General features: G+C 44.1%; 1 protein-coding gene across 1 annotated transcript in view; it reads right to left on the minus strand.

Annotated features, from left to right (window-relative positions):
* The window catches only part of LOC118117684 (neuropilin-1a), a 63,483-nt gene that overhangs the window by 12,104 nt on the left and 34,127 nt on the right, over window positions 1-17,252 (minus strand). Inside the window, exons 6-10 of the mRNA XM_035170133.2 lie at window positions 16,244-16,410; window positions 6,408-6,563; window positions 5,630-5,774; window positions 3,099-3,274; window positions 2,725-2,880 (exon numbers count right to left, since the gene is read on the minus strand). Of these exons, the coding sequence (XP_035026024.2) occupies window positions 2,725-2,880; window positions 3,099-3,274; window positions 5,630-5,774; window positions 6,408-6,563; window positions 16,244-16,410 (800 nt within the window). The remainder of the gene's footprint in view (window positions 1-2,724; window positions 2,881-3,098; window positions 3,275-5,629; window positions 5,775-6,407; window positions 6,564-16,243; window positions 16,411-17,252) is intronic.

Genomic DNA, 17,252 nt, shown 5'->3' on the forward strand with positions numbered 1-17,252 from the left:
TTCGTAAAAAGACAACTGTTCATATCATCGACTGTTATCATCCTTCAACAGAAATATACGTCTGCACAGACGTGGTCGTTGTGCGGAGCCGTGGTATCGAGGTCCAGCTCATTTTCTAGAAACGTTCCTATAATTTCCCGAACATCAGCTGATATGTAATTGTACATTAATGTGATATTTCTAAGAAAGGCCATCACATTATTGGTATTAATAACTTTATCATACCGTAGCACAATTAGACGTTTGATTCCTTACAGAGCATCCGTCTTACTTACAACATATATTATATTTTATTTAACCTTCATGTGAAATCTTGAGCTTAATCAACATCTTTCTAACAGAACCTGTTCCAGGGCTTCTACCCTGTGGATGGTCTCACACCACATATTCACTCATCTTTATGCATGAGCACATACATTATGTACAGTGTGTGTGTGTGTGTGTGTGTGTGTGTGTGTGTGTGTGTGTGTGTGTGTGTTAAATCCACGAGGAGCAGCCGGGGCCTCACTGAGCCTTCCTTCCTTCCTCGTCTTTTGAAGAGGTTTTATTAAAAAAAAAAGACACAGGAAACAGAGCGTAGAGGCCGAGCGCGGCGACAGAGGAGCGTCCACCTCTCCGTCTGCGGTAAGTCAGCAGGAGTCTGCCGGCTAACCTCGTCCTGCGCCCCCGCCATCTGGAACACATAGGAGGAGGACGTCGCACCAACGGGGCCGGGCAAGGAGAGGAGGAGGAGGCGTCTTTAAAGCAGCGACATGAATTTCCTCTCGGGGACGAGTTAGAAACTATGAGTTTGTGTCTTTAACGTCCCTCTAGTGGTCGAGCTGTGATCCTCAGAACTCTGATGTCACCTCACACTTCCTGTCAACGCCGACTTCTGGTGGTGGGTGTTTCTCGTCAGTTGCTGGGTCATCGTGAGTCAGACTGTTGATTCTGAACAAACCAGAACTGCTGAACCGACACCAACACACGTCGTAAACATCGTATCATCTCACTGCAGGGGCCATGTACTGGTGGTTCTGGGGCTTTTTTTGATCACAACACATGATCATCGAGTTCTGAAGGAGGACGAAGGGTAAGGAGCCAATCCCAGCTCACCTTTGGCAAGAGGCGGGCAGTTCGCCTGCCAATCACAGGGTCGATATATATAGAGACAAACAACCGTCCATGCTCACATGAGGAGAACATGCAGGCGAACCGCTGCTCCACTGCGCCGCCCTGACATCATAAAGTGCTCAGGAAAAATGCAAATTCAAAAATATATATTTTATTCATTATCGACCTTTGACCTTTGACCAATCATCTGAAAACGTGACTCATCTAGAGATAAACTCTCGAGGAACATTGACACAGAGTTTGGTGGAAATCCCTCCATGTGTTTCGGAGACTTTAATTTTGTATCCTCATAATTTCTTTTTAACTCAGTTCAGGCACAGACTTGAATTTCGCTGCTGTATAAATAATGAAGTTTTGTATAAAGGAACTTTGTTGATAAAGGAATCACAGAGGAGTCGTATTTCCATACCCGTCAGCAGGTTGATTTCCATAATATCTCTGCCTGTGTCCTTGCAGCGGCGGAGCAGAAGTTAATGACACCACAGGAGGATTACGGGACCTCAGATCGGGTGTCGGGCGAATGAGTGAGAGAACAAATCATTCTGCGAGTGAAGGAATAAATAAACGCGTTGAACACATCGACGCCGCGACCTGACTTCGTGATTTTCATTAAATTCACTGCTCTGCTCTCGTGTGGAACCTCGTGCTCTCCTCTTCTGGCTCTTATTCATTTGTTGCGTCTCGATATTATTTGCCCCGACAACAACATTAATTCCCCCTGAGCTTTATTTTTCCATATGTCGTTGGTTTAGTGGAGAGCGTCAGGCAGCAGCATTTCAGACTTCATATGAAGAGCAGTCTGTAATTTGACTAAACATTTCATTCCAGTTGCAGTCGAGCGTCCGTATGAAACGACGGCTTTCAGGAATTACAGATTAGAGCCAGAGGAGCTTTTATCTGGCTTTCTTGTAATTTACTTTCTGTTAGTCTGCGTTCGCTCGCATCAACACGCCGCCGCCAAACCCGGCAGAGAGCGTGGAAATTGTAAGATAAAGAAAAGGGAGGGGGAGGAAAAAACTGGATGAAGAAGTAGAAGTGTTTTTGTGTGGAGCAGTTTGTAGAAGAGAGAGTTCCCCCGATCAGAAGCCCTTCGCTCGGCTCCTCTTCACCAGCACCAGCTTCTGACCTCCGGAGGAAGTGTCACCTAATTCAAATGAGCGCTTCCTGTGATGCTCTACTTCCTGCGCCAAAGTCTATTCCTTCCGTTCATAGTAAATTCAATTTCTGAATCTCCTTTGTTTCTCTTTAAATCCTCTGACTCCAGAAGTCCTGACTGAAATACTTGTTGGTATTTTAAGTACATTTTTGCTCAAGCAGGATTTGGATTTCTACATGTAATGGAGTATTTTTACTTTGTGGTATTTTTACAAGGATGTGAGTGGCAGCTGATCTTTACAGGGTCCACCCCTGTCGTCCGACCCGTCTCTCAGCCCGGCTGTAACGTGGACCACGTACTGCTAAACACTCATAGGTCACAAAATAAAAAGACACGTCTCTTCAGGTCGATAATGTAACTGACGTTCTGACATTTAAACAACATTTAATAGATTCCCTCTCTCCTCAAAGAAGTGCAGCACGTCGTCTTTCTGAGAGAAGTGTAAGTGAACCAACCTTTGGCCTGGTGGTGTTTTCCTCCTTCACATAGTTCCAGTCTTCTCCATCCACACTGACGCCCACTTTGAACCTCTTCATGAAGACGTTCCTGTCGCGGTGTTTCCCTCCCTGGATCACAACGCCGCTCACCATCTTGTCCTGGCCCAGATCCACCTGCAGGGGGGGGGGAGAAAGAAAGAAACTGAGCCTGGCTGCTTTCAGAGCTGCGCCGAAGTCCGGACATTTTCCTGAAATTATCCAGAGCAGCTGTAGTATAAATCCTTTATTTATACTACAGAGCTGCTGTCTACATCTGTGCTTCCTAACCTGCGACCTCTGCTCAACATCTTGCTCAGTAACTTTCCTGTCGACCACTAAACCCGTGAACCCACCTGCAGCCACTCGTTCCTGAAGGGCTGCTTGGTTTGCTGCCCGGTCCAGCCCGACCTCCCCGTCAACAAGCGGGAGTTCTCAGCTACCCAGCCGCGGTCGGCGTAGGAGGAGGCGCTGATCTGTGCGTCCGAGATCTGACCCGACACCATCCCCAGCATCCCCGAGCATGGGTAGTCTGGACAGGGAGAGAGAGGAGGAGAGAGAACACAGGATAAGAAACTTTTTTAAAAGGCGCACAGCGCGATAAGGACGACCACTGCCGTCCTTATCTTGACACTGCTGTACTCAGCGGTTTTGCTTGATACCCTCTGGTGTTTTAAACCTTTTTATATGCAGTTCAAACTCCAGAGTAGAAACACCACAGATCCATTTGTCTTCTCTGGGATGGGTCTTTTTTTTTGAAGATGAAGCCGGATGTCGCAGGTCGAGATACAATCTTCGACAGAGGTTTAACGTCTCGCGGGTACGTGACACCGGCCGACGCCCCCGTCGACGGAAACGCTTCAAGTGACCTCGAGGCCGTGATACAATCTGTCCCACAACTGGGTCCGTCTGCTGCCGTCTCAGTCGGTCAAGCATTCGGAAATAAACGGGGATAATTACTGAATAATTGAGAGACGTCAGCTTGTGGGGGTTTTTTTTGTTGGTGTTCCCGGAATACGCAAACTTAATGACATTTCTAAAATACTTGGACACAATGGTCTGGTCATCCTGAGCCAAGTCCAATCCATTATCCACAATAATCTAATATCCTGCCTGAACCCGTCTTTGTCTCAGTGGGATATTTGTGTTTGTCCAGAGTCGTGTCTGGTGCTTCCGACGATGTTGATTCCTCCATAATGTAAACTTATAATGCTCTTTACGGAAACGCCCTCCAGGACTGTCTGCGTGTGTTTGAAAAGTAGCTTGTGTCTTAAAGGAAGGGTCGTTAAGTTGTTTCTGAATTTAAAAAAATCTTGTTCGTTCAAATCCTCTTCACGTCCCGATGGCCGTCAATAAAAAACGAACAATGATTTGAGTTTTCACAAGCCGGGACAGAGATGCACCGCTGACGCAGAGACGATAGGGAGGAGTTAGCGAGCGAGTCACGAAAAAGCAGATTACTAGAAGTTGTCCGTCAGTGCACGTTCACATGTTTTGGAGGTTCGATTCCAGATGGTGGGATGTATCACGCCTATAACTTTAAGGCATTTCATTAAAAAGCATGTAAGAACTTTTACATTCATAAAAACCTCTATAGCTGTTAAAGGACAGAAACACTGGAACCTTCTATATCGCCTTTAAATTTAGATTAAATAAGGATCAAGTTTAAACTTGGCTCAGGAGTGAATAGTGTTAATAGTTCCTCATGTGCAAATACACCACACACACACACACACTTCCCCAGTTGTGTCATTATATCTCGTGAATCTCGTGTCTCGCACTCTGCCGCCTGCTCTCCCATGAATAAGAGTCTAATCTCTACTTTATGAAGCTTCCTACCGAGAGTGGCTTGTAGCACATCAAGGACCCAGGTTTATATAATGTTGGAGGATGAGTAATGATTTTTCTGCTGCTCCTCTGTAATGAATAACGCTGTCCTTCTGTGGGAGTTTGCACTCGCCTTGGAACGCGGGCGATTATTCTAAATCAACAGATAGCAGCAGGAGGTTCTCCTCCCGCAGCCAGAAAGATGTTCGCTTGATTCACGATGTGCAAAAGTGAGAAAATGGAAAAATAAAGGGAGCGGACGCGGTTTGAAAAGAGACGTCGACCTGCAGCCAAGAGCGGGTCGAACTCGTCGAGGTAATTTTTGTTTGACTGTCACTCGTTTCCTCCAGAGTAAAAGCCTTTTGAATGTGTCTTCAATACGGTACATTAAGCATTCATACAAATTAAAACCAGGTTTCTGTCCATTAAAGAACATTTTTCTTTCTGTCTCCAATGTCTCAAAAACGTGTTGGATGTGTGAAAGCACATCATTAGGTTTCTACATCTATTTAAAAACATATCATTTCTTAAAATGGATCAGGTTAAATAAAAAGAGGTTAAAGTAAGAAGAAATAATGTAAAAAAAAAAAGAAGGCACATCAAGAATTCGTACAAATTAATATCAGGCTCCTGGAAATCAGATCATGTCTGTATAACTGTCTCCAGTGTGAAAGTGCAGGTTTACAAAATTAGTTTAACTCTTGTAAAACTTACATTTCTATTTAAAAAGGAAAAGTAATCAGTTGTTAAAACGGATCATGTTGAATAAAAAGAATTTGACCCATATTCAAATATCTGGAGATAATTAGCTTTTTTTCAGAAGATAAACATCCGAATGTGGCTGTGAGCGAAAAACGTACATGTGTGTGTTAGATTAGATAAACTTCAGATGACATTAAACTTTAATGATCCCTGTGGGGAAGGACAAAGGGAATTAAGAAGAAGAAATCCGTGAAATTTCATATGAATGAAAAGTGCAAAAAGAAAAAAAGGGATTCCAGCCCTGACGGGATGTCGGCGGTGAGTCGGTGCACGAGGAGTTCACGTGCGAGTTGGTTACCTGACGTTCTGCAGCCGTAGACCTCGAAGCGCATGCAGATGCCTTGCTCCCAGGTCATGGGGCGGATGCGGACGTAGCGAGCCAGAGTCTGTTTGGGAAGAAAAGCTTGAGCCTCGGCCATCGCGTTGAGGTTCCCCTGAAAGATCTGAAGGAGAGAAAAACACGGATTAGTACTTTTACGACTGATAATCGCTTCATGTTAGTGTTACTTAATATGTTCAATCTATTTATACACCAGGAATTAGAGAGAAACAACTTCTGCTGTTGTAAACTTCTCCTGCTGCTTCCGTTTCCTGGCGTGTTGCGGTTTGAGCGAAACCTGGCTTGACCCCCTGACCTGTGACTAAATATACTTCACTTAACGTCTCAGCCTTTCTTTCCATTGAAGCTGAAACACGAGGCACCAGACGTTTTTCTCCTCGGCTTCATTTAACAGATTTGAACACGTGAAGTTTTAGCACGATGCTCTTGTAGCCTGTCGATCAAAATGTTGTTCAACGAGAAACTCGGTCTGTTTTCCTTCAGCGGTGTCAGTCAGAGGAACTTCCTGTGCAGCGCTGCTCCTCCGTGGAAATTGATTCAGATAGCGATGAGCGACGTGAAGATGTAAAGCAGACGTTGGGATTAGGCGCGCTGCCAAAACGCCGGCAGCCTCAGAAAACATTGATTCAGTCGTCCACACTCCCCCCCCCCCATCGATTAGAACGAGTCCTTCATTACTCATTATACAAACAAGGGGTTGTTACGGCAACGAGTGAGTCGTCTTTAACTTCATCACCTTCTGCTTGGAGCCCTCCTTCACCGTGACCCAGTCCTCTCCGTTGGAGCTCAGGTCCACTTTGTACGCGCGGACAAAGTAATGCTTCTTGGTCTCTTTTGAGATGGCTCCCTGCGTCCCGATGGCCGTGATGAACCGGAGAAATCCCAAGTCCACCTGGAAACACAGAGCAGGACGAGGATAAGTCAGTGGAAGGCTTCAGGATCAACAGGAAGAGACCCCGGGGAGAACGGGGGCTGTACGACTCGGAGCAGCTCGTCCACAAGAAGCTAGATTCAAAAGAAAAACACCAACATGTTTGCTCAGCTGTAACAACCGAATGAGTATGAACAGTGATGGAGTGTGTCAGGCCAACGTGGTGGAAGTTGAAATAGTTAAAGTTACTGTTAAAATGTGAAAAAGGGTAAGAAATAGTGATGTAAGGGTTGAGAAAACTAAAACAAAATATGGATAAATGGGCAAAATCCATTTTAAAAGTGCAAAATATATAGGTAAGAATAATATCATAGATAAATGGTCAGAATATGTATTAAAAAGTAAATTATTGTTTCAATACATATCTGAAAATGAAGGATTACGGTTTAAATAAACAGTATGTATATTAGTAATGAATATTGCTTGAAATATAGATTTGAAAGTAACGGATAATGGATGAAATATGTGGCTAAATGTGAATAAGTGTCTGGAATATACAGACAAAGTTGTGTCAGTGACTGGAGTTCATCTGAGGCACACGAGGGATAAGTGGATTCGTGCTGGAACATCCAAAGGGACAGAGAATGAGAAGCTTTCACCAGCCCCCTTCAAAAAAAAAAAAAAACACTTAAAGGAAACGAGAGCCCGAAGGTGCAAAACTTTTCTGAATGTTGGAAGATTAATTAAACCCGAGTCTGCTGCAGCACAAGGTTGTGTTTGTTCTGAGCGGATCTTAAAATGTCAGGGAGTGCGAGCGCATCAAAAGAAGAAGCAGATTTTTCTAAAAAAAAGAAGAGGAGCATTCTTCAGAGATTTCCTCTTTACATTACGAGGGGATGTAATTTGTGAGTTAAAACGTTCTACTTAGTGCTCACTTAAACGTAAAGAGACAAACTCTCCTCACACAAACGCTCCTCTGGCTCGTGCCGGTGTCTCAGTTGCCTCGGATCTCATTAATTATACCGTGAGCCGTCCGTAAGTAGACAGTGAAAATTCAGAGCAGGACGCAGGAGAGACAGACGCACCACATAACCAAGACCTCTGAGGGGAAATTACACTGTCTCTATGCTTCACTACTAAACTGCTGACAAGTATTGGAAGTAATGAGTACTCCTCCATCACTTTCTCCTCAAATAGCCACTTACACCTGATGAGACGAGGCGCCGACGGATTAAATAGCTTTTTAAAATCCTCTCAGTCATTTTGATTGTGGAAATAAGACACTTAAAAAAAAAACATAAATTCCCAGTATATAGACCATGAATCTTGTTCTTTAACACAGTAGGTACGGAATAGATATTTCCTCATTGGTCCCTTGTTGCTCTTTTCAACTTGTTTTTTTCTACAACCGGATGAAGCTGAATGTGTTTTGCGTTTAGGTTTAATTCAAACCAGTTGAGACTGAGGTCCAGAGGAACAGTGTGTGTGTCTGTGTGTGTGTGTGTCTGTGTGTGTGTGTGTGGTGTGAACCAGCTCAGGATCAATTTTACGCTTGTCCACCCGCATCACTAATGACTAGTGTGTGACCTGTGGGGGGGTGAGTGTGTATCTACATTTATATATATAGTCTGTAGAAGTTTTTTTTAACTGTGATGTCCCACAAGAGCCGATAGAGCAGCAGATAAAAACACTGATACACTCATTTAAATCACTTAATGGTCTTAATGAAACTCACCGAGCAGCCATCAGGGGGTCACTTCCTGTGTTTCTGACCCTCAGGCAACATACGTGCTGACCTAACTTGTGTTTTTAACTTTAATTTGATCTCCCAAACTCACATCCCTGACTTCCTGACCAGATTTAACAGAGATCAATTTTCATCTTCACGTTTCCGGTACCTCCGGAGTGGATATGGAGACTTTAGGACGAAGCTGGGAACTAATCACTCAACTTCCATGTTGAGGATTTAGTTGTTGACAAATGAGGATTTTCAAACTGTAAAAAACTCCACAGACCTCGACTGATATCTGCTGAAACATTTGATTACCTGTCACGTCTTTAAATAACCGACATCTGTCAGCGTCCAAGGCTCAATCACCGGTTTGATTGTACGACTACACTGAATAAACTGAATAAACTAATTTCCCAGAACAGCGAACAAACTCAAACCTTGTTTCCGCAGACGTCCTAAAAAAAGAATCCGAATTTAACCTTATAAAACCTCCTCTTTATTTGGGAAGAGATTTAATTTTGGTTTTACTCAAAGAGTGATTGGAATGAACATGTGATTTTCCTTATTTCACCGGCGGTTTCGCAGAAATCCTTCAAATAAGTCTCTGAAAATGAAATCACAGCGACATCATCTCATCTCGTGACTACACTCTCTTTCCCCAAATTATCATCTACGGGCCAAACAACAGATAACAAGTCTTTTTTGAAACGGCCGAGGCGTTTTAATCTCCCTGCTGCCAAGCGACGTCGAGAAACAAGCCCGTTCAATGGGCTTGAAAAAGAAGAAAGATGGTAATCATCAAAGAGCGGAGCGGCGATAACACAGAGCTCTACAGTCGGGGTTTCTTTTTTAAAATCAGTCCACAAATACTAAAGCTTATCTCAAATGAAGATGACTTCACCGAGGCTGCAGCTCCGTATATAGTTATCGCATCAAGTTCCTCCGAACTGTATCAAAGCACCAAAGTGAAATCGATTTATTTTCATAACCGGGTATTAAACGAGGTCATTTCCATTTCACTCCACTCAAACTAAACTAAATTGCTTGTTTGTTGAGTTTGAAAATCATCAGTTGCGACCGGAATACACTCGAGCCTTCAGTGTGTGGGATGCTTGGGTAATACATGGTGTGTAATTATATCAGCATGATACTGTACATGGGAAGGAACCAGAGGCCTTGAACTTTCTACCACTGATGCTTCTTCAGGAGGAAAGTAGAAAATAGATTCACCGCCGCTCTGTGACTGACAGGGAGACCCCTGGGAAACGAGGCTTTGCGGGATTGTTCGCACTCGTCATTCCCCGGCTGCATCCGGATCTTAATTCCCACGAGATGTTTCCCCCCCCCACGAACACCACACGTTGCTGTGAGTTGAGTTACAAAGCGAAGACGTCACATAGAAGACTGAGAGTTAGTGGTTTGCGATCATTTCTAATCCTTTAAAATGACACAACGTCAACTTGTCGGCCCAACGTCGTGTCTGGGAAACACAACAACGACAGTTAGTTTCGAGAGCTGCGTCCAGATGTTTCATGTTCCACGGTGGTTCCAGAGACATCTTCTTTCCTCGAGTGTGTTGTAGAGGGTTTCATGTGAGGCTAAAACTTATGCAAAGTTAAAAAGCCCAAAGTCTATATGATATATTATATTTGCGTAATGCACGTAGCAGCATTTCAGACAGAGGCTGAAGAGAGGAGCTGCAGCATTGGACATTCTAACGAGTGTTTTCTGAGCATTAGAGCTTATAAACCTTTTCTGGTAATAACACAATTGAACCTGACTATGAGAATATGTCTCCTTTAAGTCGCATGGGTCGGTCAGATTGACGTCTGTGTAAAAGAGAGAGAGTTAATCGATAATTCACAGAGGTATTTAGGGAGTGAGACTGTTTACGGCCTTAAATTTGAGCAATAACATTTAAAAAAAATCTATCTCTTATTTTAAATCAAGATAAATAAGGTTTAATAAATGTGCTGCTGGTGTGAGATGAGCTAACGGACGGTTCCCCGGGGTTTGAATGAAGTAAAGCTGCTGAAGACAGTCATCTATTGTCAGGACATGTTTTCTATAGCGGCCGCTCAGAGCTCCATTCTCCGGACTTCCTCAGTGCGACGACTAAAGCTAATTGCTCTTCCATCTTCTAATTGCTCGACACTTGGCAGAGCCTCCATCTTCGCCACAGAAAACAGTCTCACTTCGGGCTTTTTTAATGAAGGGAACAAAATGCAGGAAGGAGACATAATTCAGTCTGAGTGTGTCTAAAGCAGATTGAACAAAAGCCCCGCTACTTCCTGCCAGAACAGGACACTGCACCAACAGTGATAGTGAAGAAACAGTCAGTTATTTCTCAGGGTTCAGTGGCGACTCAGGGAAGTGCCGTCCCCCGAGGATCCAGAGGAGAGGAAGAAAAACACATTTTCACTGCATGCACAACTTTCTTTACTGAGAAATACAGGAAAACTACATCTGCTGAAGTTTATTCTTAATTATTGCTGTGCTCAGTAGTGATTACTACATCAGTACATCAGTATTTATTGGTCAATACTCCATTATAACTTGAGTACCTAATAGTTATTACTGAGTGGTCATTACTATATTTAATATAACAGTATTACTTAGGTATTCAGCAGTTATTACTACATTATTACCTGATTACTATAGTTACTACTATATAAGTCAATAATACAGTATTACCTGAGCCCTCAGTACTGTATTAATAACAGTATTAATTAGTCATTACTACATTTGTCATTCATACATTATTACTTGAGAACTCAGTAGTTGTTACTACATTATTACCTGAGTACTCAGTAGTCATTACTACATTTTTACCTGAGTACTTAGTAGTCATTACTACATTACCTGAGTACTCGGTAGTCATTACTACATTATAACCTACACCAGACACACACACACACTCACATCTAAATCATGTGTAGTGAAATTACAAAACTCGACTTTACACAGCGTCTGATCTGATTTCCTTTATCTCCTTTCTGAGAAATCACATTCTAATGTTTGTATTTAGAACTTTAACGTGATTACGTTAATCCGATGACTTAACGTTTACAGAATCTTACGATGATTTGGCATCGATGAAAACGAGGAACCATTTCTGAAACACTTCCGTTTAGCAGCCTCGGGATTTTAATCCCAAATTAGACCGAAGTTAATTAGATCTAAGTCGTTGTTTTTATGTGATAAATTTAATTGAATTACCCCCCGATTGATTAAAACGTTAGATTGATGATGAGCACAGACACAGTGCAGGTTCCCCTCGGTTCATAAGATCACTGTGGCTTCACTCCAGAGGTCTGCTCTGGATCCCGAGACCCTCAAACTCCCTCTGTAGGATCCTTTGTGATGCGGTCCCCCCCCCGCCCCAGCTTCCACAACACACCTCCGCTCACACAAAAACCCAAATGTGTTCTCCAGATGCTCAACGCTGAAGCTCTTCCTGGTGGCGTCAAAAAGCTCCTGAAGACAAACAGCAGGGCGTCTATAAATACCTGAAGTCAGGATGGAAGGAAGCGTTTCCCGTGCTGACGTCATGAGTTCAATAACAAGTCACTTTACTGCCACTGGTCCAGATGCACCCGCTGACCAGTGTGGGACACATCCACACATATGGAGCCCGGGTGGAGCATTTGTACTTTTTGTACATTTTTTCAAGACAGTAATCTCACACATCTGTGCTTAAGATGAAGTCAAGTATTTAAAACCCAACTTTAACGATCTTTGATATTGCAAACGTGGATTGATCTATAATTTCCACATTAAAAGTTAGTTCAAAGCTCATTTCCACTTTGCTTTTATGGTCCTGCTGCATAAGTAAAATTTTTTTATATTTTCTTCATGAGCATCGAATCTGCTGTCAAACCTCACATCAATAAAATGTGGATATTTGCTATGAAATGCAGGATTTCCATTTCACTGCACACACACACACCAGCACGCTGACGAAATGAGTCACTGCAGTGAAAAATACTATTACAGATTCATCATAAAGCAAGATAATGAGCTAACTGTCTGCCGCCATCCAAATTGCCAAGGGTAACATCACCCGACAACATTATGAATAGCAACCTGAAAATAGTATCAATAAAATATAAATGCCTTTAAATGAATAATAGAGGTGTTTGCAGAGGAGGCGGCGGCAGACATGCAAGAATTAACCAAGTCATAATTTTCTTTTCAACTGAGATGAATGGGAAGCCGTGAGGCAAACCACGCTGTGCGGAGCTGGCCACGCATCACACTTAATCAAATAAAGTGGGATATTCTCTTCACAGAAAAAAACACCAGTCATAACTCAGATGGCTCAGAGAGTCGGAGGGCGAGCAGCAGCTCCGCGTCCGAGGCTATAAATCACTGTGGCAGGGGGATGGTCGCTGCCAGCGGAACAGAAAACTGTCCTCACACAGAGAACCGGGCCGCGGGCCGCGGGAGGAGAGAGAGAGAGCGTGTGACTGAGAGGTCGCCGCCGCAAATCTCACGGTCGGTGAGCTGAGCGAGGAGCGGCCGTCACCTCCCCCCCCACCCCCGCACCTACAGCGAGCGTGATGGAAAACACCCGGGCGGGTCAGAGGTCGGCGGTGGACGCTCCGCAGATCCGTGCTCAGCGAAGTGTAGCAGGTGCTTTGTATCGTGAGGAATGAGGTTTCACTCTCACTGTAATTGTTGGGATCAAACGTGAAAAATGGGAAAAGATTTAAATAAAAACATTACAAGGAAAACTCCTGGATTCAGATTTAGCACCGTAGGGGCACGTCGAGGAGCAGGTGCATTATTCCTCATGCTGTGGTTGGTTCATAAAGTTTTATAATAATAATAATAATACTAAAAAGCTTTCTCTGTATCTGACTTTTCTTAAAAAAACTGAAAATCAGAACCAGGCTTCGTGTGTTTGTTCCATTGTTTATATTTGATCCAGTTAGATTTGGCTTCACATTATAATCACTAACGATCTTTGTTTCCTCGTCAGGCTGCTTCTTCCTTTAATTGACACTGATTGGTTTGCAGGCCGGCGTGTGTCTGATGGTGGTCGTGTTGTCAGTTTCCTTATTGTGTTCGCTAACTTTGAAAGTAGTTTTTCCCATTTAAACGGAGACAATGAGCGAACTGGTTCATTTTGTTATTGCTGTTGCGACTCTAATATCAAACATTACATCATCGGAGGTGAGGACAAGCAAACCCTGTGCATTTCGTCATCTGTCTCGAGTTTTTTCCCTGAATGCAACACCGGCACCGCTCTGAGTCATCGCTTCTCACGTCTGGATTCAACTCGCTCCATCAGCTGCAAGAAAATCCCCTCTGACCCGCACAGAGGAGCCGAAACCTGCTGCTGTTACTTTCTCATGCGATATCTTACTGACGCGGTTTAATCAAATCACCACAAAATAAGTGAATTATGCAAAACATGGGGCCTGGTGGTGTTTTAAATGAAAAATAATCAAGATACGGAGTCGACAGAGAGCTGGTTGGAATGAGAGGTTCACGGGTGAGACGTTCCAAGCAGGTTAAACTGGCCTCGTTAAAAATGAAGAGCTTCCTTAACAATGTTATAAAATATCCAATTAAAATCTTACAGAGATGGTTTTACTTTCTCCTGCCTCCTGCCCTGACCCCAGCAAACAGCATCTCGCTCTGTAGACGTAATACAACAAGGAAAGTGAAGGTGTAAACAAACGGACGCCCCCTGGCTCCACCCACCGCCGGTGCATTGTGCACGTGTCCCGTCGTATATTGAAGTTTTCTGCAGGTAGAGTGCACGCTGCGGATTCGCTTCACGTGCCAGTTTGGTAACACTTTGCCCAGAGGCTCAGACACAAACCAGTGTTCCCGTGCTGGAACATTATCTATTATTAATCATATCACTGTGCACTCACTGCCGCTAAGTGAACCTGGGCCCTCTGGCGTCCCCGGTGGTCCGGGCCTGCACTCGGGCCTGGTTGCTAATCAAGTCTCGTTCGCAGGGTTGCAAACTGAAGTTGTAATTGAATGCATGAAGTCGTCGTTACCTGACGTCCGGATCCTTGTGTGACATCTAATTCAAGGAATCTCCGTCCGTCTGTATTTGTGTATTTAGTTATTAATAATCTCCAGTGATCTTCTACAAAATGGTGGGTGTTTTATTGGGAGCCGAACGAAGTCCAGTCGTGAATTTGGTGCAATTTGGACGAGTGACACATATGAGTGTTCATATGATATAAAGATGGACGACATGACAGCTTCCAAAAGTGAAGCCAAGGCATCTCTACCCCCACCTGGTGGCTGGCTGCAGTACAGGTCATTAACCCTGCCTCCTCCATGTTAGAAATCTTGACTTCTGTTATTTTTAGTAGTTCATATCACACTGATGTTTGCTCAAGTGTTTTAATTAGTTAATTGATGCTATAAAATGAAGTGAAACATCATGATTGACAGCTGATTATATGATTTAATCCCACATATGTTTGTTGCATGTAAACGACCTTCAGGTAAATCCAGGCTCTCGCCATCCACACACCCATTAACCTCCATTAAAACGCTGTCCTTCATATCATGATGTCCCAGAAGGCTCAGCTGCTGCCCGGTAGCTGGAAGAAGTCCCCAGACAGACAATAGAGAGGCACTCGGACTAATCCAGCGCTGAGGCCGTCTTGCTGTCTGCTTCCTGCTGTAACCCCCTCAGGAAGGAAGCGACGGCCTGTTCTAACTGCGAGGGGCATTGTGAGTCTTCCTGTATGAGTTCCTGTCCCGGACAATGGGACGGTCCTGAAGCTCCGCGGCCGCACCTCACTGTTTTCATATTGAGAAAAACAAAGCCCAGGTCCAAGTGAACCAGGACTCCTACGTATATCTGGAGTTCCAGTGACCTGTCCTCCTGTCAGGTCACTGGATTCTGGCCCCGAGAGGAAATCAGAGAAATCCACAGGCTACAGAAGCTAAATCACATTTTAAAAGCAAACGCAAGATTGTAAATAAATATAATCTTGTATGATCGTGGTTACGACAAGAGAAGAAAGTGCACAAACCTTCGTATGTGAGTAGAACATTAGTGACTTCTCCGAATAATGTGACGACCTCATCACGGCCTGTATGTTCAGCAGTTTAACTACAATGAGGAAATAATAACCACAGTAATAATAAATGTTTTCTTCGGTTCAAGGCTGAAACAGATTCCTGTCCCTGATTCGTGGACAAACACGACTCAAACTTTTCCTCGACCAGAAAAAGATTAAATCCGTTAAAACACATTCAAGCACTGAGCTGCTCTGTGACCGAGAGTCTTCAGGCTCCGACGTCAGATTTCACAATGAAAGTGACAAATGTCAACCGTGCAGGAGCGGCAGACTCCACTAAATAATGCATCCCGACTTTCCTCTTTTATCCTGTATCCATACAACATGCAGAGAAGTGCTACAAATGAGTGAACAATATTCAGCCCAGATGTGAGCAGAAGATCTCAGCGGCGCAGACGAGTTCAGACTCCGGCGACGTTGTTTCTCTGTGAGTGAACCAACAAATACTCCACATCCACTTTGAGATCAGACTCCAAACTGCAGAGCCGGTGTTTGTTTTTGTCTCAATTACTTGAAGAGTTCAAGTGGCGCCGCCTCAGATGTTCTGGAGCATCTTCATCTCATCTCTTCGTTTTATCGTTGTGTGCGTTTATTCCCGTTTGGAGCCTTTTTTCAACCATTTATTGTAAACGCGATGTTATCTCTGTAAACAGATTCCTCGTGGGAAGATACTAAATCGGAGGGATTTCCATTTCTGGTTTGACCAATCTCAAAAGAGCGAAAACAAGGCCCAACAGTAGGAATATCATAGAAATTAAAGAATTAACGAAAACACTGCTCTGTAGGGTTTGATCCTGCTGACAGACAGACAGACAGACAGACAGACAGACAGACAGACAGACAGACAGACAGACAGACAGACACGACGACAGATGGACGGCGGACGGACGGAGACACTAACTGACCTGGATCCACTCCCTGACGGTGTCGTCCGAGGGCGTCCAGCCGTTCTCCTGGTAGTTGAGGCGAGAGCGTTCAGGGGACCAGTTGGGGTTGTACTGGGACGAGGCGCTGATCTGCTCCGAAGACACCTCCCCCGACTCCATGCCCAGCGGCTCCATGCAAGCGAAGTCTGCCGAAGACAGAGAAAACTCATTAACAAGCAACATCAGGCCTGAGGGTCGTATACAAGTGTGAATAATATTATTTTATTTAAGATCATCTGGATCAATGAACATGGATTTCTCTCTGAGCTGATGTAATGACTTTGCCCGACCGCAGGAGCGTTTCCAGGGACTTTGAGGGCCTCAGGCAAAAGAGCACAAACGAATATAAATAATATAAATAAAAAGCATTGCATCATTTAGTCATTCTAGTTTTTGTAAGAAAGTACTTGTACATAGATGGTTCAAGAGTTTAAGGGCGTTCTCGCAAAACAATCGTTGCCTGATGTAAACAGACGTTCTCGGGGGGGGGGGCCCTCTCAGCTCGCGGCCCCGGTGATCGCCTGCTTTGTCTACCCTGCTGCAACGCCCTCCCAACCCATTTAGTCATAAGTCTGTCTGTAAAAATAATACTAACAATAATAATAATACAACTTTATTTCTATAGCACTTTCTCAGTCCACAGTATCAACCAATGAGGAGCTGGAGATCGGGTCCCTGTTCACGAGCTGCATCATTTCACTGCACATGAACTCGACCCATAAAGGGAAGTTTGTTTTTCTTTGTTAACACACAGATGAGTTTTCAAAAGGTTACTTCACAGATAGTCAACTGAAGGGACTGAACTCTGCTGCTAATGGCTGAATGAATCATTCGTCCTCTCCAGAGTCTCAAAGAAGCCGTTCGAGTTCGAGTCGTAAACATCGGAGGAGAAACAGCTCGTGTTGTTTCTGACTCGGGCAGAACAACAAGAGAGCAGTGTGACGCGAGCGCCGGCCAGACGCCGTAAAGAGTCCGTCCCCGCTCCCCC

Source organism: Hippoglossus stenolepis, chromosome 11 (assembly GCF_022539355.2).
Source record: "Hippoglossus stenolepis isolate QCI-W04-F060 chromosome 11, HSTE1.2, whole genome shotgun sequence".
NCBI lineage: Eukaryota > Metazoa > Chordata > Actinopteri > Pleuronectiformes > Pleuronectidae > Hippoglossus > Hippoglossus stenolepis.